Below are 22,328 nucleotides of genomic sequence, written 5' to 3'. Positions count from 1 at the left end.
GCTCCACAACGGGAGAGGCAGCAACGGTGAGAGGCCCGCGTACCGCGCAAAAAAAAAAAAAAAAAAAAAAAAGGTACATTTTGTAGGGTTGTTGTGAGGATTGAATGAGTTACCCTGGGTAATTGTTTAGAGCAGTGCCTGCAACACGGTATGAGGATGTGTTTGCAGAGGATGGCCCTCTCTCAGGAGGGAGAGCTCCATGCTGGTGCAGTCACCCGGGGAGGATGCGGGTCCTCAGACAGGGGCTGCTGAGAGGGTCAGGTCTCCGGTGAGGGTCTCCATCTCCTTTGTTACCCGTGTAATGGTCAGGATGGTCAGAGCGAAGCTAAAGCCAAGAGGGGGGAGCCTGCCTACAGGGGACCTGAGTCGAGGTGGTGCTGGCCGCCGTCACAGGTTCCCTGGATCCATCCACATCCTCTGTGCTGTGGGGCAGGCAGAGAGGCACCTGGACCTGGGCTCGGGCCAGAAAGGGAAGCAGGGAGCCTGGGGTCCAGGTGACGCTCACGTGAGCAGTGCTGGCCCAGGGCCTGGAAGGAAGGGGACACTTGCTAAGTGCTGGTCTCCTTCCGCTCCCAAGGGTCGTGTTAGCAGCCCAAGAAAACTTTACGAAGGAACTGTTTTCCAATCTGCAGAATCCTTGATCGCCACCAAGAATAGGTCCTCAACGGTATCAGGAGTTACTCAGGACGCACTATTTCCACACAACATAAACCCACCCCACTTCACTGCCAGCCCTTGACTCCTGCAAAGTGTAATGGAACAAACCAGGCCTGATTCTGAGCCAGCTGGGAAGAGACAAGGTCACCCACGACAGGACACAGCCCTTTGCACTTGGACCTGGAGGATGCAGCCTTCTTTTTCAGAGTCTGAGACGGAAGCTGGGTTCCCTGTCCAAACTGAGATCACATGCCTGGGCAAAAGTCAGTGGTCAGTACAGTCAGGGTCAAGGTCACATCGTGGCAGCATCACAGGACAGACAAGTGTCCCCCCTTGGACTGGGCTGGTCCGAGACAGCTGCTGTGGCTCCTTAAAGACTCTATCTGCATTTTTGCCATAAGGATGCTCCATTTTATGTTTATGCCCAGAAAGAAAAACAAAACAGCACAATAAAGTTATTTCCATTAGAGAGACAGGGTCAAAGCAAGAGGTATTCTGGGAACTACCAGGAAGTGAGAGAAATCGAGGTTAAACATCGATGCATATGCCTGCCCCGGGAGGGAAGGCAGGAGGCCGGCTGGCTCACCCTTCCTGGAGCACGGCCACCCAGAGACGGTGCGGTGTACTGCGCACAGACGCCGTGCCTGGCACATCACCCAAATCGCCTCCTTGCTAAGTATCATTGTCACCATCTGAGAGATGTGGAAACTAAGCCAAAGACTTCATTCAGTCTGGTCTGGGTCCCACAGCTTGCAAAGAGTTGGGATCCCATCTCACGCCATCTCCTCTCCAGGCCTCAGTCTCCACCTCGACGGGGGAGGGGAGACAGATTCCTAGGACATCCCCAGCTCAGGGCTCCGTGCTCGGAGCGTTCGGTGAGCGCTGAATCACACAGCTGTGGGGGCTCTTTTAGAGAGTTGGTACCGTCATGCAGTGGGACACACCAGCCCATTTCTTGCTCAAAGGTCCACATGGAGCTGGGGCTCAGCCAGACTTGGCTCCAGGCTTCGGACTGGGTTCACGTCTGTGCACCTGTCTCTCGTGCTCTTGGACCAACAGCTTCCAGGGCACGCGCTTCTCATGGCACGTCACTACAGCCCAAGAGCCAGACCAGGCAAGGCTTCCGTACACCCCATCCGATAACGTTTATTGGCCAAACAAGTCACGTGGCCAGCCCCAGCCTCACTAGGGCAAGAAAGCATACTTCACCCCCAGCGGGAGGGTCAGAGGGCAAACACCTGACCGATTCCACAAGCTTTGGACGAGAGTTTTCTGTAAGACACATAAAACAACATCTGAAATAGAGCCCTGGGTCTCCGGCTGCCTGCAAAGTCTTTGGACTGAAAGGATCCCAGACCTGGTCTGTCCAGACTTGGACGAGCCCTTCTAGAGCCAAGCACCTGCTCCTGTTTCTGCTCCAGCTTATGCCTGACCCCACCCTGGGGCTGGGGACCCTGGACCTCTCAGCCTGTGGGAGCTTAGACACCAGGTGCGGACTGATGTCTGTCTGTGGCCCCGACGCCAGCCTCATGCCTCGTTTGGGCCGGAGCAAAGGAGGCCGGATGCACCGAGCCTGCAGGTCAGCCCCAGCCAGGGCAAGAAGGGGCTTTATCAGCAGGTAAACGGGGGCATCTCAGAAGCCAGGGGCTAGGAAGCAGCAGGTTCTAGGAAGGACTGGAATCGGGGCTGATGAGCCATAGCGAAGCCTGAAGGCTTCTTTCGTCCATTTTTATCACTGCTTCTCTGAGCACGCCTGCCTCACCCTCCTCTCCATGGCCAAACCAATATCCCTGCTTCCATGGGATTAAAAAATGACCACTGTTCAGGGAACACCAGCCCAGGGCGCCTTCCTATGCCAGAAAGTAAGGAAGTGTTCAAAACAGCGGGGAGAAATGTCAAAGGGACAAAAGTGCCCACCTGAATGGGCTCCCACGGGCTAAATTTGGGATAATTTGAGCATCTAAATGACGTTCATCCCTGACTGCACCTGTGAGAGCTAAAGCCAGTGCCCACAAATCCCACCCGAGAACACTGCTACTAATAAAGCAACAACAAGTTCATACCAATAATTTTTAAAATTTTAAGTAGAGGAAGAAAAGCTCTTCTCAACTGAAGAATACAGGAGAAATGATATAAACAGAAAATTACCATTTTATAACTACTTGATTTAAGCAAGAATCCATAAAAGACGCTGTAACCACTGGGTCAGAGAGTCTTAGGGAGCGGCAGGTGGTGAAATCTGGGAGATTCCACCTTAACCAAATACTTATTAAATGTAACCTCCCCCTCCTAGGCTGTTGACATCATGAGTCTCCTGGTGGGACCCACAGGGGCAGAGACTCGCCCAGGGAGAGCTCCCAGACACCTCACACAACCTGAGGGCGACTGAGGAAACACCAGGTTCCCCTCAAGACATCAATGTCATAAAAGACAAAGGACAACTGAGGACGTGATCCAGGTCAAAGGCGACCTGCGTTTAAGGTTGTGACCAGCTCTAAAGGACGCTTTGAGACTAAATATCAGATAATGGACTAAATATCAGATAACACGAGCTAAGTATTAGGTAATAGCACTGTATCAGCGTTCAGTCTGCACAGGGTGATAATTATATCTGGGTTAGGTAGAACACCCTCGTTCCTGCAAGATGTATGCTGAAGTATTTGCGGGTAAAGCCACGTGATGTCTGTTACTAACTCGGATGTGGTTGAACAACAACAACAAAATGGGGGTGGTGTGTAAGTCGAAAGACAAGTAAAGCAAAGGTGGATAAAAATTTTAGCAATTGATAAACTTCAGTGAAGAGCATATAGGTGTTCATTGAACTATTCTTGTAACCTTTCTACGGGTTTGGGGATCTTCAAATCAAAGCGGGGGTGAGGGGAATGGCCATGACCAATGGCCCCTGAGTTGAAGGCTTCCCTATTGAAGAGCCGGGGTGAGAACGGACCACTGGGACAGCGGTCCCGAATGGGACAGTCAGTCAGCGCTTGATGCCAAGGTCCCTGGGAAGGTATTTCCAGACCTGCTTCAGTCAGGGAGCTGCCCTGCTCCGGTCAGCTGTGGCCCTGGGAATGGGGTCAGGTTCATGTGACAGGCTGTGTCCATGTAACCGTGTAGAGGGCAAGAGGCAGCGTTTCTTTCAGATGAGGACTGTTATTATGGGCTGCAGAGATATCCCAGTGGGTGTGCACTGAAGAACCCCCCGCCATCCTAGCACTCCCCACCTTCCTGAGGATACAGAGAAGCCCTGGAGATCAGCCATCATGCTAGTGCGATGTCCCAGCTGGGACGTGGGGGCTGGGACCCGCACACCTTCCTACGGGGCCCACATCTGACTCCACCTCGGGCCACTCTCCCCCACTGCTTCAGGAGCAAAGCCAGTGCCCACAAATCCCCAAAACGTTTTGCTAGTTTGCACGTGGTAGGGAACTACCATATTTTGAGCACCAACTGTGTATCTCTCAATAACCTTATGAGGTGGGTATGATCACCCCCATTTTAAAATGAAGAAACTGAGGCCAAGGAGAGTCAAGGGCTTGCCCAAGATCGTACAGCCTGTAAGGGCCATGCTGGGAGGGCAGCAGAGGTTTACGCGACACCCAAGTCCTATACCCCACGTCCCGGGTTTCAGAGACATCCCTCAGGCAGCCAGCTCTCCCAGAACAGCAGGGGTGGGCTGGGCCCCAGGCTGAAGCAGCTCTCCTACGGCTGGTCCTGGGGCAACAAGATAAACAGAGTCCAAGACGGGGGGAGGGACAAGAAGGAGCCACAGCCGTGTGGCAGGACTGGGAACCCCCAGCCAGGACCACCTGGAAATGGGAACAGCCTCCTTGCTTCAACAGGTAAGTGGAACAACTTAACGAAAGTCAAACACCTGGCACACAGCGGGCACTCAGCAGACTCTAGGCGCATGGATAGCTGCCACTGCTGCTGTTGGTAAGCCTCTGGTGCTTGTAAGATAGCTCTTTGCTTCAAAATAAACAAATGGGACCTAATCAAACTTGTAAGCTTTTGCACGGCAAAGGAAACCATAAACAAAACGACAAGACAGCCTGCTGATTGGGAGAAAATATTTGCAAATGATGCAACTGACAAGGGCTTAATTTCCAAAATGTACAAACAGCTCATACAACTCAATATCAGAACAGCAAACAACCCAATCCAAAAAATGGACAGAAGACCTAAATAGACATTTCTCCAAAGTAGACATACAGATGGCCAAAAACACATGAAAAGATGCTCAACATTGCTAATTATTAGAGAAATGCAAACCAAAATTACAATGAGGTATCACCTCACACAGGTCAGAATGGTCATCATCAAAAAGTCTACAAATAATAAATGCTGGAGAGGGTGTGGAGAAAAGGGAACCCTCCTGCACTGTTGGTGGGAATGTAAATTGGTGCAGCCACTGTAGAAAACAGTATGGCGGTTCCTTAAAAAAACTAAAAATAGAGTTTTCATATGATCCAGCAGCCCTACTCCTGGGCATAGATCTGGAAAAGATGAAAACTCTAATTCGAAAAGATAAATGCACCCCAGTGTTCATAGCAGCACTACTTATAATAGCCAACACATAGAAGGAACCTAAGTGTCCGTCGGCAGATGAATGGATAAGGGAGATGTTGCATGCGTATATATATATATGATGGAATACTACTTGGCCATAAAAAAGAATGAAATAATGCCATTTGCAGCAACATGGATGGACCTAGACATGATCACACTAAGTGAATTAAGTCAGACAAAGACAAATAGTATATGATATCACTTATATGTGGAATCTAAAACATAGTACAAATGAACTTATTTACAAAACAGAGACAGACTCACAGACATAGAAAACAAACTTATGGTTCCCAAAGGGGAAGGGTGGGAGAAGGTTCTGGAAGCTGTTCCTGAGAGACTCTTCCTCCTACCTGCTCCTCGTCCTTCCAGTGATCCCGCGCTCCACTTAGCACCTCGAAATCATGATTAGCTGCCTAAGGAGGAAGATTCTGTAGCTTGTAGTCGAACCCTCACTGACACACTCTTCTTGTCAGAGACCCCTTCTGGACCCCTCAAAGTTCCAGAACATTCTGTTATCTCCCGGGACTCTGTCTGGGTGGCTCATGGGACTCATTTTGAATTTGCCACAGAGAGTGAGCTCCCAGGCACGCAAATCTGTGACTCGAAGAAGAGTGATGTTTACTCTTTCGTTCCCGAAGGCTGTGGTGAGAGCAGGGTGGGCTGCTCTCAAGGTTACTTGATTTTTATAAGATGGTGCGACAGGATCTTCCATGCAGCCAACTGTCAGGAAGCCACTCCTGCCCTGAGTCACTTGGCTGTCTTTGAAGATGAGCTGCACTTTAAATGGATGTCAGGCCTGCAAACCGGTCCATCTGGACCATTTTTCTAGGTTCCACATATATGCGTTATGCGTTAATAACACATATAAGCGTTATGCGTATATGCGTTAATAGATGATATTTGTTTTTCTCTTTCTGACTTACTTCACTCTGTATGACAGTCTCTAGATCCATCCACGTCTCTACAAATGACCCAATTTCGTTCCTTTTTATGGCTGCGTAATACAGAGACACAGATGTAGAGAACAAACGTATGGACACCAAGGGGGGAAAGTGGGGGGAGCTGGTGGAGGGATGAACTGGGAGATTGGGATTGACATGTAGACACTAATACGTATAAAATGGATAGCTAATAAGAACCTGCTGTATAAAAAAATAAAATAAAATAAAATTCAAAAATTCGAAAAATAAATGGATGTCAGGGAGTGGCATTTTGAAGTCACTGGGTCCATTACACACGTAGCAGAAGTTTGGCCAAGTTATCGATGTTTACGACGGAGTCCTACAGGGAGGGCAGTCACCATTCTCAGTGCTCCAGCCACTGCTTCTCAGCCCGGTGTGCATTTTATATATATATATAAATGTATGTGGGTATGTACAGAGTGCATATGAATATATATATATATATATGTCTATTATGGACTGAACTGTGTTCCCCCAAAACTCACATGTTGAAGCCTTAACCCACAATGTGATAAAGTTTGGAGACAAGGCCTTTAAAGAGGTAATTAAGGTTAAGTGAGGCCATAAGTGTGGAGCCCTAATCCAGTAAGATTGGTGTCCTTATAAGAAGAGAGAGACACACCAGGGCTGTACACACGGAGGAAAGGCCACGTGGGGCCACAGCGAGAAGACAGCCATCTACAAGCCGAGGAGACAGGTCTCATCAGAAACCCACCCTGCTGGCCCATTGAACTTGGACTTCCAGCCTCCAGACCTGTGAGAAAATATATCCCTGTTGTTTAACTCACCCAGTCTGTGGTATTTTATTAAGGCAGCCCAAGCAGACAAATATAATACACACACACACGCACATGCACACACACACGCACGCACACGCACGCGCGCACACACACACGCACACGCACACGCGCACACTCGCACACGAGTGTCCTGAGAGGGCAAAAGCAATGTCATCTCAAGAGCAATGGGCACATCCGTCCCAGTGAGACAGGCTGGGACCTGGGGCCCTTTATTGGAGAGCTTGCAGCTGGACAAACGTCTCCTTGAGCAACAAAATACAAAGACACTTTAAGGGACCAAAAATAACTGCATGCTTGTGCAGTTGGGGCAGAGTATGAACAGTAAGATACAAAAAGGCCAAAATTCAACGGCCACTTCTGAGGTGCTGGGGGCAAAAGCAGGGTTTCACGCATGACCCCTGCACACAGCACCACCAAGGGGGTGGGCACACCACCTAAGCCACCCTTCCGGTTCGACCCATCAATCTGCTGGGACCCATGTCCCAGTAAAGCCTCGCATGAATTTCTCATCTGGCTTCTTATTGATTTCTATTGCTTCAAGAGTCCCAGAACCCAGATCAGTAACACCAGGACTAGATCTAGTCCCGGAACTCGGGCTCCTTCAACTTTCTGGAGCTCAGAATCTGCACATTCAGAGTCACAGCACTTCATGCACATCTTCTCTTTTGTTTTTAAACTTTTTAATATGGAACATATTAAACCTATGCAGAAGTAGAGAGTCTAGTATAATAATCCCCCATATACCCATCACCAACTTCAAAAATTATCAGCTCATGGCTCTTCTCGTTTCATCTGCATCCCCACCCTACCACCCAAAACCCCGATACTTTGAAGCAAGTTCCAGACATATTACTTCATCTGTAAATATTTCAAGATCTCTAGAAGACAAGGACTAGACCCACTGACACACACACTCTTTGTTTTCCTCTGAAAGATTTCTTTCTATGCATCCCATTCTCCCTTAGACGTGGAGAAAGAACTCAATACCTTCTGGGTTTTCCCAGCGGGTGGGAATGACGGCCAAGTGCAGGCTGGAGGATCAGGGACGGAAGGTGGGGCAGACAGAGGGAAAGCCTCAGATGCCCTGCTGAGGTTCACAGCACAAAACCACAATCATGGTGTCCACTGAAAGAAAAACACACATAGTAAAAGTTGTGAGTTAAGTTTTTTTTCTTTCTTGGTTTTTGAAATGATTTTATTTTTTTAAATAGATCTTTATTGGAGTGTAATTGCTTCACAATACTGTGTTAGTTTCTGTTGTACAAAAAAGTGAATCAGCCATATGCATACATATATCCCCATATCCCCTCCCTCTTGCGTCTCCCTCCCACCCTCCCTGCCCCACCCCTCTAGGTGGTCACAAAGCACGAGTTGATCTCCCTGTGCTATGCGGCCGCTTCCTACTAGCTATCTGTTTCACATTTGGTAGTGTATATATGTACATGCCACTCTCTCACTTCGTCCCAGCTTACCCTTCCCCCTCCCCATGTCCTCAAGTCCATTCTCTATGTCTATGTCTTTATCCCTGCCCCGCCACTAGGTTCATCTCAATATCAAAAAACAAACAACCCAATCCCAATATAGGCAGAAGACCTAAATAGACATTTCACCAAAGATGACATACAGATGGCCAAGAGGCACATGAAAAGATGCTCAACATCACCAATCATTAGAGAAATGCAAATCAAAACTACAATGAGGTATCACCTCACACCAGTCAGAATGGCCATTATCGAAAAATCTAGAAACAATAAGTGCTGGAGAGGGTGTGGTTAAAAGGGAACCCTCCTGCACTGTTGGTGGGAATGCAAAATGATACAACCACTATGGAGAACAGTATGGAGGTTCCTTAAAAAACTAAAAATAGAATTACCATATGACACGGCAATCCCACTACTGGGCATATATTCTGAGAAAACCATTATTCAAAAAGAGACGTGAGTAAAGTTTTATTTGGAGACCTTATTGAGGACCATAGCCTGGGAGACAACTTCTCAGATAGCTCTAAGGAACTGCTCAGAAGAGATAAGGGAGAGCCAGGATATATATGAACTTTTTTGCTGGGAAAAACATGTAGTCAAGCATCAAAAGATTACTGCTAAGCACAAAGAACAGACATCTCAAGTTAATGATTTTAGGGCTTTTCTCTGTACAGGAAGATGCAAGAATCTGGGGTCATTAGACGTTTTTCCTTAAATGTGCATCTTAACTAGCTAAAAGGTCAGTAAATCCAACGCACAGAATGCTTCCTGGTTTTCTCCACCCTGAATTCCCCTCAGGGCACACTGGTGGTGGGCAAGTGCAGTGGCTCACAGGCTGGATCCTATAGAACTGGAACACCAGGCAGCATTTTCTTCTTTACAGTGGTTTCTGGCATTGTATTTTTGTGACTTTTCTGTTTCGTTGTAACCTTGACTCAGTACCTATACCATTTTGAGCCTGAAAATGCACCCCCAGCCCCTCAGTCTAAGTTACCTTCTTTTGTCAATAGAAGTCTATTTTTACCTCCTTAAGAAAAAAATTCACTCTCAAGTGCAAGTCTCTGGAGGGGAGTGTTCAGGGTTAAGGACCAAGCCCTCAGGAAGGAAGCCTCCTGCCCTTGGGGAGGACACGTCCCCACTCTCGGCTGGAGGAAAGCGCGGCCCCGCAAGGACTGTTTCTCCGTATGTAAATCGAGGAGGACGCACAGAAACTAAGTTGGGTCGTTTTAAGTTTTTACCTCTGAAATGCTTAGTGAGAAAAACAAAGGAAAACACTTTTCAGGAGTGAAAAATCCCAACAAAATGGCCCATTCCCCCGTGAGGGGTGCCCCTTTGCCCTCCTGAGGTTCAATTTCTGCCCATCCAACCCGTGGGAAAGCGAGAGACGTCGCCCGCAGGCTCAGAACTGCACGAGTTGGTTTAACACGGAAAAGTGAATCAGCAGCGGTCAGATCACGCAAAGGCCAGCGTTGACCTGCCCCTTGGGCAAGAGGCGGACCCCGGGGCGGAGGGAGAGGGCCTGGGGAGGGGTCGGGGCGAGGTGGGGGACAGACGACTGGGAGGGAAGAGGAGCGGACCCCGGCCGTCTGGACCCGAGAGGGGCGGCTCCAGGCGGAGCGCTCCCGGGGATGGGCCGGGCTAGCGGGGAGGGGCGGAGCGACTGCGGGGACTGGGCGGACCTGGGAAGGCTTCGGGGCGAGACGGGCGCCGCGCAGACAAAAGGGCGGGAGAAGGGGCCCTGGGCGGGGTTCTGGGCGGAGATCGGGGCGGAGGGGCGGACCCCGACTGAGCGGCACGGAGAGGGGACAAGGGAAGGCGGAAGGACCGGGCGAGACCGGCGGCCGAGTGCTGAGCGGCTCCCCTTCGCGCGGCGGCCGGATCCTCTGAGTCTCGGAGTCCCAGCCTCGCCGGCGCCATGGAGACGCGGCTGCTGTGGTTCTGCAACTGGAGCGTGCTGGGCGTGAGCGCGACGCTCAAGCTGCCGCAGATCTTCGCCGTGCTGGGGGCGCGCAGCGCGCGGGGCATCAGCCTCCCGAGCCTACTTCTGGAGCTGGCTGGGTAAGGCCGGGGCGATCTGGAGCCGACGGGAGCCCGGGAGACCCTCGACTCTAATACAGTCGGGGTGGGGGAAGCGGAGCCGAAAGCGCGGGCCTCTCACTTCCCCTCCGAATTTGCTGCTTCCCCCAGCCTTGCGCGGTAACGAAAGACGGCGCACGCCCATTTTACAGATAAGAAAACCGACACTCAAGGAAATCATCACTCCGCCCATTAGTGACAAAACTAACCATCCAGCTTTGAGCAAGGCCGCTTGCACGTCGAGGCTCTCTCATCTGCATCCTCCCTAAAGCCACCCCCCACCATCCCCGCCTCCGTTCGTGGGTCTCGGTTTCGTCGCTTGTAAAATGAGAGGTTGGACCCTCTGGCTTTTAAAAGTTACACTTTTGGGGCTTCCCTGGTGGCGCAGTGGTTGAGAGTCCGCCCGCCGATGCAGGGGACACGGGTTCGTGCCCGGGTCCGGGAAGATCCCACATGCCGCGGAGCGGCTGGGCCCGTGAACCATGGCCGCTGAGCCTGCGCGTCCGGAGCCTGTGCTCCGCAGCGGGAGAGGCCACAACAGTGAGAGGCCCGCGAACCGCAAAAAAAAAGTTACACCTTTGGGTGCGGGGGGGCGCGGGGTGTCAGAGAACGTAGAGCTTTTGGGAGGGAGAGGAGGACTTGACCTGGACTTGGGCTTTAACTGGCGCTTGAAAAGCGGGAGCCGAGACTGCTCCAAGGGCCGGTTTTTCTATCAGAATCGGGGATGGGTGCCCTGATTCAGTATTTAAAAACCTGAACGTGACGGATGTTAACTAGACTTATTGTGGTGATCAGTTCACAATATGTACAAATATTGAAACATTATGTTGTATACCTGAAACTAATATAATCTTGTATGTCAAATATACCTCAATTTAAAAAAAATTAAAAAGTACTCTTTTAAATAAGCAAAGTAATAATAATAATAAAGACCTGAACGGTGAAAAGCAGAGTTGTGAGACTTGGTGGGGAAGACGTGAAGCCAGCAGTCTAGCTCCCTGCAAGGCCGGGCCCCCTCCCCTCTGCTCCTCACCAGCCCGGGGACCCCAGTTACCCTCCGGCGGTTCTGAGGGCCGGTCCTCAGCGGAAGCAGTCCTCGGAGGGGCGGTGGACCCTGGTTTCCCGGACCAGAAGGAAGGCAGGGGGGAGAGAGGGAGAAACAGGAGACCTCCAGGGCACAAGGGGTGAGGGGCCACCCTTGGACCTGCGGGGTCCCACCCGGGACACCCCCATCTGAGGGGCCAACTGTAGGATGTGTTTGAGCCACAGGCCCCTTGGGGAAGCACATCCTGCCTCAGAGCCACCCCAGTTCTCTGAGGAAAACAGATAATTACTGGGAGGAGAAGTTCCCCATTTGGGGCGGGGGAGGCCCTGATCTGTACCCCAGGAGGGGAGCCACCTTGGCGTCCTCAGGCAGGAGAGGAGGTAGCCCTGTAGAGAGAGGGGCCCTCCAGGCAGGGGGCTTGTGGTCAGAAGCCTGGAGGCTGGACTGGAAGGAGTGAGGCCAGAGAAAGAGGCAGAAGACATGACCTTAGGTAACATGTTTAAAGCATCCGTGTGTGCAGATACAGAGCATGTTGTCCCCATTTCACAGATGCGGAAGCTGAGGCCCCAGAGGTTAGTAACAGCCGGGGATCGTGAGCCCAGCACCCTAGCCCTGGAGTCTGCGCTCCACTTACGGCTCCACGCTCAGCAGGTGATGCCTGCGGGACCAGGCCTGGCAGCCTCGGGAGGGGGGCTCAGCAGGCGGTGGGGGGCAAGCGCTGGCTGGGGTCACCCAGAGTGCCGCCTGATGAGGGCATGGGGCTTTGTGAACACCACGTCCTGGCTTGGAATGTGTGAGCCATTAAGTCCACGTCGTCTGTGGAGGCTCTGGCTCACCCTGGGGGAGCAGGTGTGGGGATGGAGACAGGCCTGAGGGGACAGTGAGGGCGTTTAGGTTCTGAGGGAGTCGGCTGGCCGGGTGTGAGCTGGGGAGGCAGGAAGCTGGGGCCTCTTCTTCTGAGAGGAATGGGACTCTGGGGTCTGTGTCTCCCACCCCTCCAGGCTGAAGCCTGTCCAGAGCTCGAATTTTCTTGAGGAACTGAAGAGTTGTCCCTTCTGTCCCCACCGCCAGCCTGGGCAGCGCTCTGGGAGGCCACCAGACTCATCTAGGGATGTCCTTCGTCTTCAAAACATGGCCTCCCCAGCTCGCTGCTGGGCCCTACGTGCTCAGTCACTTAGAAGCCCTGCCCATGGAGCCCCACCCAGGGATGGCTCTCAGCCCCCCTCAGATATCTTTCTCGGCCTGTGCGGCTTCTTGGGTGCGACCTTCTGAGGGATCTGCCTGGGGCCTCGAAAGAGCCCAGCCTTAGAGACAGGCAGGCCCGGGTCCAGAAAGCCCTGTCTCTTCTCATCCTGCTCAGTGGTTCTGTAAACTTCATAAAATTTGTCTGTAACTGACCATCCAAGGGACTTGACAGACACCAGTGCCCAGCTTCAGAAATCGGGGAGATGATTAAAAATGGATATTTCATCCTTCTTATTCTGCACCTCCCTCCTTGACATTTGCAGACTCCCGCCACCAGTTCTAGGGTTTTGCAAATGAACCTGTGCTCCTGGGTGGCGGCCAGGCCTCCCGGCTGTGGGTCAGGTTGGTCCGAGCTCAGATGCACCCTCCCTCTCCCCAGGTTCCTGGTCTTTCTCCGGTACCAGTGTTACTACGAGTACCCACTGCTAACCTACCTGGAGTACCCCATCCTCGTTGCACAAGGTAAGCGACCTCCCTGCGCCCAGCCTCGGCCCTCGGGGCCCCTCCTTCTTCTCACTCAGAGCCTTTCTTTTCCAGATCTCATCCTCCTGCTGTGTGTCTTCCATTTCAAGGGGGATGTGAAACGGGCAGCACCGTACATCGTCCTGTATCCTTTCAGCATCTGAGAATCCGAGATGGAACTGGGGGTGTTCCTTGCTAACAGGATGTTATTAAGCAGGGTCCTTTACCAGATATGTATTCTTTTGGTGTAACTAAAAAAAAAAAAAAAATCTCCAATGCAAGATTCCATTTGAGCAAATATCTCCACAGCCTAGAGATGCTCTAGAACAGTCCCTGCCCAGGGGCCACCCCTTTGAGACTAGGGAGCCCCATGGTGCCCTGACCCACCAGGTAGACTTAGTACCTCACTGCTGAGCTGCAGAAGCACTCCTGCTAAGAGCGACACTGTCCAAATGTATTCTTTAGGGGAAGGGAGATATTTCTTCCTTCCCCCCAAATGTCCCCATGTAATAACGAGCATGTCTGGCATGTAACACGCTGCCACTAACACACTTGGTCGTCTTGGCTTCTTACTGCCTGTTGGTGGGTCTGGGCTCCTGATGGCTGGTTCAAAGTGAAAGTCAAGACATTAGGAAGGTCTCCGTGGATTCTGGTCAGTCACACAGACCTATCCCTGCTCGCATCACTCAGCATCTTCTGTGAACGAGGGCCAGCCTTCCATCTTCACTCTCCTTATAAAAGCTCTTGTATTCTCTTGTTGAACTTCACTCTCCTTCAAAGGCCAAGAAAGCCTTTTAGATGGCAGTCAGTTAATCCTGCCGCATCTGTGAAATGATCTGAGCTGTTTGTTTATATGTCTTCAGGGTGGAGGAAAGAGGGAGGGGACGGCCAGGCCCCCGTCTGCGCTGAGCCTGTGAGGAGGTGGGCGTGGAGTGGTGGGAACTCCCAGTGCCACTGCCATCGGGGTGGCCTTGGGCACTGGCCTCTAAGCTGCAGTTGCCCCATCTGCGAAGAGGGATCATAATGCCTACCTTTTAGGGTTGTTTCCAGAACGAAAATACCAGGAGCACAGGCCAAGCTGAGGAGGTGGCAGGGTCGTGGTGGCTCTCGTGCTAAAAGCCTGTCTGCAGAGGGAAGCTGGGTGCGGACTGAGTCCTGACCCTCTGCTGTTCAATGGAGTTGTAAGCCCCCTGACTCAGTTTCCCTCTGCAAAAAAGAGGGATCGTGTGGCCCTACTGCCCCTCAACACTTCGAGGTCAGCCCCAGCTGGTTAAAGGTTTTTGAAAACAGAGCACTTTGAAGAAATGAAAAGCATTGTGTGATTTACTTTTTAAATAAAAGCAACCGCTTATCTTTGCGCAAATGGTGAGGCCGTAGATTAGAAAACTTGGGTACTGATGGCAACTCCGTAGTATCAGCAAGATGTTTTATGACCTCCTTCTGCCAGTTGTGACTTACAGAGAGCCGATAAGCAGGGCAGCCATATTAACAATGCATTTTTTTTTAAATGTCCCAGATATTACACAGGACATACTTATGCTAAAAAAGTATTTGTTGTTGATCTGAAATTCAAATTTAACTTGGTGTCCTGTATTTTTATTTGCTCAATCTGGCCGCCCTACAAATGAGTCGTCTCTAGGATCTCAATTGCTGCTACTACTGCTGAAGTTTTGTAAAATGTATAGTTGGAATGAATGGAATGAGGTGCAGTGGTACAAAATTGGGCAACATTAGTTTAAGACTTGAATTAGAGAGTGTTCAAAAAGCAAGATTCCATCCACCTAGATTCAGGCTGCCTTTCTGGTGTTGACTAGTATCTAGTTCTACTGACTTTGAGCACAGGGCATTGTCTATTTCAATCTCTTCATTTAAATAATGTTATTAATTATAATCACAGCTGCCTGTTGGGTTCCTATGATGTGCCACAAAGCCATGAGAAGGTAGACAGGGCAGGGAATGTTAAGTCAATTTTGCAGATAAGCAAACCAAGGCCCAGAGAAGGAAAATGACTTGCCCAAGCTCACAGCAGAGGCTCCTGGCCGTCCCCTCCCTGGCCTGGCCACCACCTCCCTGTGTTTGCTTCTGCTTCTCTAGCCGGGCTGTCTTCCTGCAGCATCAATGAGCTTGACGAAAAGCTGGTATCATTCCTCCCATCTCCTAGCATCGCTCACCCCAGCCGTGTCATTTTTACACTGGAGTTAGTGGGAAAGAGGAAATCAGTAAACAGCTTCACGTGACACCAGTTTTGCAGAAGACACCTGCTTTATCATTTGAACCTAAGTACTTCACTGTTGACATTACGTTGGAGAGGTCTGCGTGGTCAGGAGTTAAACTGGCAGTTGAAATCATCAGGGACGTTCCCAGCCCTAGGATCGGTCCGAGAACACAAGGTTCTTTGTAATTTTCTTCCAGAATCTGCTTCTGTGCTTTTGAACTCCTAGAAGGTGTTCACTTGGATCATTTTTGTCTTTTCTGAATCTGACGAGGTCTAGCAGAGCTGTTCCCAGTTCCACGCTTAGCTTAGGTGTGTAACCTCTCTGGTCTCGGTTTGTTTCCACATGCACGGGGTTGGGAGGGGAGTGGAGCTGCCGGCCAAGCCACTGCTGTGTCCCTTAGCACATGGTAAGCTGTGTGTCTGCTTGGTTCATCCTCACCCTGCAGAAGTGGATCATAGATCTGGCCATGGTGAGTAAATCGCCCATGGAGAGGAAAGTGTGTTCACAGCAGTCTGTCTACCTCTTCTCTCCACGCCACCTGCCCTGCAAAAAACTTTATAGATCAAATGTTCAACCTGCTCATTTTTCAGCTGTACCAAAGGACGGTGGGATGAAAGCCCAGTGCTATCCAAATATTAAGAACATTATTCTCACTTAAATGTACGGCACAATTTTTTTACTTCCCTTTTTTTGGGGCCCTAGAGAACCGGATTGGGATTGGGTAGGTAGTAGTAGAATGAAGAACTGAGCATAAATTAAAGAGTTTCAGGTTATTATCAGGTAAATAATTACATATGGGCCACGTACTCATTATTTTTCTAACTTCTCCCCCGCACTTTTTTTTTTTTCTTCCTTTGGAAAAGGGTAAGCCCTATACTCTTTTTCCTTGCTCGGTTAAGGGCCAAAAATTCCCTGCTGTGAGAATAGGATTCTGGCCGTGGGTCAGGAAGCATTTGACCAAATGGTGGCTGAAGTGAACTTTTCCACCCAATGGGAAAAGAAGCAGAACTAATCGGTGGTCACTGCCTGCCACACCCAGACTCCTGAACTTCCACCCATTCTCCCTCCAACATCTAGTTGGAAAGTGGACTTGGCTCTCAACCTTATGACATAGGGAAAGCAGATTAGTAGGGTTACCACACTGACAACGAATAATTTTTTAGTATAATTATGTCCCAAATATTACATGGGACAAACTTGTGCTAAAAAATTATTTGTCGTTGATTTGAAATTCAAATTTAACTGGGAGTCCTGTATGTTTGCTAAATCTGGCCGCCCTACAAATAGGTCATCTCTAGGCTCTTCGGAGCTGCCACTGTGGTCACGTGGGTGCAGGTCTGGTTGTTTGAGGGGTGATGTTCCTTCACCCCCAGGAACATCATTCCGGGAATATGCTGCTATAGGCTCGTCAGGAATCAGGTCCAAAGGCTTCGGGTTTTTCTGTTTCTTCTGTTCCCTTCTCAGCGAATGCTCTATTCTGACCACACGGTGATGCTCTAATCGTTCATAAACTGTAGTTCCTTTTTCCCTTGTCAAGCAGGGACTGTCCACAACACGTGTTTCCTGGGTGCCAACTTGACAGCAGCCACTGGGGCCTCGGGACAGGGTGGCTGGCTTGAGGGTCCTGGAGCCCCAGAGAGGAGGAAGAGCTTGGGTTTCAGAGCTCCCGCAGGGCAGCAAACCCTAGGATCCTGTAGGGGAGGGAAGCTGTTTGAATTCATGAAAAACCCAAGTTATAGAAGGTTTACAGTTCTATGGCTTTCAAGAGCGAGTCCCAATTCGGACCGACAGATGGTTTCTACAGAAGTCCTACATTGTACTTTCGTGGTTAGATAAATTGATAAATCACCTCCTCTTAGTTCATTCACAAAGATATGATTAAAGTACTTAAAAATGACCGGCGTGGGCTTCCCTGGTGGCGCAGTGGTTGAGAGTCCGCCTGCCGATGCAGGGGACACGGGTTTGTGCCCCGGTCCGGGAAGATCCCACATGCCGCGGAGCGGCTGGGCCCGTGAGCCATGGCCGCTGAGCCTGCGTGTCCGGAGCCTGTGCTCCGCGACAGGAGGGGCCACAGCAGTGAGAGGGCCGCGTACCGCAAAAAAAAAAAAAAAAATGACCGGCGCAACAGTCTGAGCACCCTTCACCTTTCCCGTCCTGTTCTCTACTAGACTCTGTGTTATGGGAAAACCTAATAATCTGCAGTTGAATGTGTATCATAAGATTGTGCAGGCCTTGGTTATGCCCCCAAACAAGACCACTTCATGATTCTAAAGACGGGAAACCGGTTGACGGGGTGTTTCAGCTGATGTAAAGCCTGGTGAACAGCAGCCTGGGCCCGGCTTAGGGTGGAGGGTGCTATATTCTTACCTTGCTGGGGAGCAGAGGGCAGGAGCCTCACCACGTGGCTCATCAGAACAGCCAGAAACCCAGAGCCCTTGAGCTCCAGATTGCTGCTTTGAGTTTCTGAGTCTGTCAGTGCAAAGCAGCATGGTTCCCCCCAGGCTCTAAAAACACCATAATATCTATACATCTATTTGTTATTGGCAGGTGGGGACAGATAAGCCTTTGTAGCCATTGCAGATTCTTTCTTACTCTCAGCTTCCAACTACCTGCTGCCCATCAGTTACTCACTAAGCAGTGGAATTGGTGGGTTATACATAAATGTCCCACTGCTGCGTCCATTCTTTATCACGAAACTTGGGTTTTGTCCTTGTACAAGTTGGTTATTACTTGACATGAAAACTGGGCTTCAGAAGCGATTTCAGGGAATTCCCTGGTGGTCCAGTGGTTAGGACTCAGCACTTTTCCGCAAGCCACACGACGCAGCCAGAAAAAAAAAAGAATGCTTTAAGTATCTGGTGCTCTTTCAGTATCTCGTTTCTGGTGAAAGTAAGGAACTCCTAACTTTCTCCTGTTTTATCTTCAAACAGAATTTATGTACTTTCATCAGTGCAGCCAGTAAGTTTGCACAGCTCCAGTACCTGTGGAAAAGCAGGGACTCGGGAGCCGTGAGTGCTGTCACGTGGAGCCTTGCTTCATATACCTGTGCGGGTAAGAACAAGCCTCTAATTGGTGGGGTGTCCTTTGTCAGTGTGGGGTGTCTACCCAGAGGAATGCGTTATGTCATAGACCCTTGAGCTTAAATCCTTTGCAAGTAACTATTCAGATAGACCCTCCCAGTGTATCCATATTTACAAGGCTGATTTAATGCACACCACTCTCCATTTTCTGCCAGTTGCTAAAAAAAAGTGAAAGCACTTTTCTCCAAAAATCTGGCCTAATATTAACAGTCCTCTCTTGTTGTTTGAAAAGCATCATGAGTTTGGTTATATTGAATCCACTAGCTTGTTTTAAAAATGTGAATGTTTATGATGTAACAGATTCGAGAGACGACAATCATACACTGGCTTTTGCGAATGAATATAATTTGCAGCAGTGGAGTTCTTCTGGAGCGATAGTGTTTGGTCTCAACTTTAGAATTTCCACTGCTCATTTGGATTCTTGCAGGAACTACCTAAAATGAATACATGCTATATTTAGGTAGGAACATTTTAAAAGTTCAGAGCTATTAATTAGGTTTACTAGTTTTAGATATTTGAATTATACTTCTTCATGTTTCATCTATATCTTAAAGGCCCATTTTCTCCATCCAGCGTTCTCTTCTACCCAAATCTTTCAAGAACAGTTAGCATATATTCCTGCATTTAAAATGGAAAGATATTAGCTGAATACCAGAATGTCTGAGAAGTTGATATTTATTGCTGAAATTTTGCTTTTACAGCAAGAATAATGACAACTTTAATGACCACCAGTGATCTGACAAGTAAGCAAAATATTTTTCTGCCCACTTGCTTTTTGAATTTTATGCCATCTGTGCCTCCTTCACTTGTAAACTGTCTTAGGGTTTAACGGAGCCAGTTGGCCCCACTGGAGGCCAGTGACAATACACTCTTGGTCCTCATCAGTCACCATGTGTAGTATTAAGCATCTGCTTGCTGTACCTGGGATAGAATATGCACAAGATAGTAGATTCCTATCTTCGTGAAGCTTCCACACCAGCAGTGGAAATGAACAGTGAACTCATCACACAATTAACTATTGAAAAATATTGTGAAATATTTTTTGAAAGAGTAGGACAGGATGAGCACCGAACATGGGAACCTGACCTAGTTGGAGGGAGCCGGGGAGACTAATTTGAAGAGAGAGATCGGGAGGAGGGAAGAGACTGCTACCAGGAGCAGCATGTGTGGAGGTCATGAGCAAAGAGGATGGAGGGAGCACCAGTGGGGCTGGCGGGAGAGCATGGGGGCGAGTCTAATGCGAGGGAAGGAGGTGGTAGTGGCCAGATGGTCCAGAGCCTCAGAGAATTGCCCACAGGCAGCAGGAAAGGCAGTGACGTAATCATTCGACTCCATGTTCTTGTTCTGTTATTTTTAAAGGAATACTGTGATGGAGGAGGAAATAAAATATACCTGGGGTAACCTAAAGAGAATTTCATTAATTCCTTAGGTTGAGTTTTCAACTCCCAAATAAAGCATATACATTTTTGGAAAATGATTAAAACAGGTGGTGTCACCCATTCTATGAAGACTAGAAATATGTCCCTGGCGTGTAGACCTTTTAAATAAGCTAATCATTGAGAAATATCGCCACGGAACAGCAGGGTGCATTTGCTAGTCCCTTCCCGGAGGCTTTTATCTTTGGTTCAAATACTTTCCATCAGCTCTGAGAGAAGGAGTAAAAGTGTTCTGGCCAAAGCATAAACTTGGGTCAAGTGGGGAAGGGAAAAGAGACCTGAGTCTTCCCTACAGGACTTCAAGAATTCTCTGCTTGGAAAGGAGAGTCGAACCATAATTAAACAACAAAACAAACCTCATGTTAATTGTGATTTGTTCTGTATCTAAGGGGACAGCTGTTCCTGAAAGTGATCGATAGATCTGAGAAGAATCTTTTAAAAACAGTTTAGCTATCTTAAAAGTGTTTTACAACCCCAAAGATACATTAAATCTCATAAACCTTATTTATCAGGAGTGTTTGTCGAGTCACTAAGGTTATTTTTCTCTTTTTAACAAAGAGCCACATTTTCATGGTTACCTCAATATAAAACATGCTTTGACGTTTGGGCTAGTTTTTCACAATTACCTTAACTGAGTGCGGTGTACCACCTTTGCTTAATTAACATGGAATGTTCTGAGACACCATCACCCTCAAGACTTAGAAAATGAGTAACGGGGTTTTAAAAAGTTGTAATATTCACCAACCAGAGTCAGATTCCTCCAAATTAAGCATTTAGGATGAAATTATTCATGAAATCAGGCCAAGTGACCAAAGGTAGTCATGATAGGAAGATCACTTTTCCAGAAATATTTGGAACCAAAGTTGTTCAAAAGTCCACATGATCCATAGTTCTGTTTCATTTGGGGGGCGGGGGGTGGGCTTCTCCTTAGAGAAGGTGATTTTGTTTTATGTGAAAACAGTATTTTTTAACACATACTTCTTCTTTTTGACTGATTTCAGTTCTTATACGTTTTGTGATCATGCTGGCCTTAAATACATGGGTAGCAGCTACAATACTTCACTACCAGAAGACCGATGTGAAGTCTGAATGATGGGTATATTATTCCCACATACAGAGTGGATTTTGAATAACTGTACCAGAGGGGAAAAAAGCTCATTGCTAAACCAGGTCTTTTATAAATTTAGCCAACCGTGCCAAAGGTATTTTAGACTTGGAAGAGCCCGCTTAAACGCTTGTTTAAAAACATCGATTTTTAAAATCCCTGTCCCCACTTCATTAGGTTAAGGTAGGGCTCAGACATCTGCAGTTCTGAGAAGGCTGCTGACTGATGGAAGCCTCCCAAGAAGCCCATTTTGAGGAGACAGCGTTGACCCTTATTCTTAAAGTCATGATTAAGTTCCCTCCGAAGAGCTAACTACATCTACTTCTCAGCTTTCACAATCTTTTAAAAAATAAATCCTCTCCACAACACAAACATGAATGGAGTGGGATTTTGCTCAAGTGGAATTGTAGTAAATTACCAGAGTTCACTTTCTGGGACTAATGTTTGTAATATAGACATAACAGGATGGCCTTATTGTATCATATTACTGTATAAAACCTCCTTAGGTTACAGCAAGGATACGAAGGCAAGCAAAAATTTAACTGGCTTGAATTCATATACCAAAGTAATCCACAGTAACTTCATACTGTGCCTTCAAGTAATTCGTAACAAAAGGTACCTGCAGTCTCTACTCATGAAGAGGCAATCCCAGTATACTTTGATTCAAGCACAATGCTGCCGTTTTTAAAAGGATCACACCTACACAATACCATTACTGGAATCTGGTACAAAATACAGCTGACCTCGACCAGGTTTTGCCTATTGAAAGTATATGCAGTGCAGGGTATTGCTGGGGTCTACCAAGTTCTTATGGATTTTATTCTCATTACAGTATCATACTCTGAACATGATGTTAAGATTACTGTACACTGTGTTTTCCTGTAAAAGCTTATCAACTCTAACATTTTAAGAACTCTCTTTCCCCTAATAATTGAATGGCATCATTCTATTATATGCAGTAAGTAAATGATGCTTACTAGAAAATGTTTGTTTCCTATGTAAAATAAACTTTATTTTGAACTCTTCTGAGTCTTAAAACTCAATTGTTTCAATGTGATTAGTTTTAGGTTATGTAAAGTGCAGTTTTAAAAAATATAAACTGTGGTTGATCCTTTTAGAACTACTGCTTGGGACCAGCAGGAAGAGAAACGTGGCATCTAAAAGTAAATAATAAATCACTCTGTAGTTTAAAAA

At 48.4% G+C, this 22,328-nt stretch overlaps 1 protein-coding gene across 3 annotated transcripts; it reads left to right on the top strand.

Moving 5' to 3' along the window:
* Positions 1 to 10,284: 10,284 nt before the first annotated feature.
* On the top strand, positions 10,285 to 22,127 carry SLC66A3 (solute carrier family 66 member 3). Of its 3 annotated transcripts, none has more exons than XR_009544143.1 (7): positions 10,285 to 10,527; positions 13,215 to 13,297; positions 13,373 to 13,442; positions 15,925 to 15,982; positions 16,104 to 16,173; positions 18,444 to 18,564; positions 19,167 to 19,178. XR_009544143.1 is itself a non-coding variant. In XM_060169548.1 (7 exons), the coding sequence occupies exons 1-7, from the start codon at positions 10,385 to 10,387 to the stop codon at positions 21,120 to 21,122; spliced, it is 609 nt and encodes a 202-aa protein (XP_060025531.1). In that variant the 5' UTR covers positions 10,285 to 10,384; the 3' UTR covers positions 21,123 to 22,127. The 3 variants fall into 3 exon arrangements, 2 of the variants coding, with proteins under 2 accessions (XP_060025531.1, XP_060025532.1); XM_060169548.1 differs by lacking the exons at positions 16,104 to 16,173; positions 19,167 to 19,178 and adding exons at positions 19,295 to 19,336; positions 21,031 to 22,127; XM_060169549.1 differs by lacking the exon at positions 16,104 to 16,173 and having other exon boundaries at positions 19,167 to 19,287.
* The last annotated feature ends 201 nt before the right edge of the window (positions 22,128 to 22,328 follow it).

The sequence above is a fragment of the Lagenorhynchus albirostris genome, chromosome 13 (assembly GCF_949774975.1).
Source record: "Lagenorhynchus albirostris chromosome 13, mLagAlb1.1, whole genome shotgun sequence".
NCBI classification, from domain to species: Eukaryota; Metazoa; Chordata; class Mammalia; order Artiodactyla; family Delphinidae; genus Lagenorhynchus; species Lagenorhynchus albirostris.
This window is presented reverse-complemented; position numbering and strand designations above follow the sequence as displayed.

Coding starts and splice junctions, on each gene's coding strand:
- SLC66A3 (XM_060169548.1), top strand. CDS start 10,385: ATGGAGACGCGGCTGCTGTGGTTCTGCAACTGGAGCGTGCTGGGCGTG. Junction 15,983..18,443: donor GGATCATAGATCTGGCCATG/GTGAGTAAATCG, acceptor ATCTTCAAACAG/AATTTATGTACTTTCATCAG. Junction 18,565..19,294: donor TGCTTCATATACCTGTGCGG/GTAAGAACAAGC, acceptor TTGCTTTTACAG/CAAGAATAATGACAACTTTA.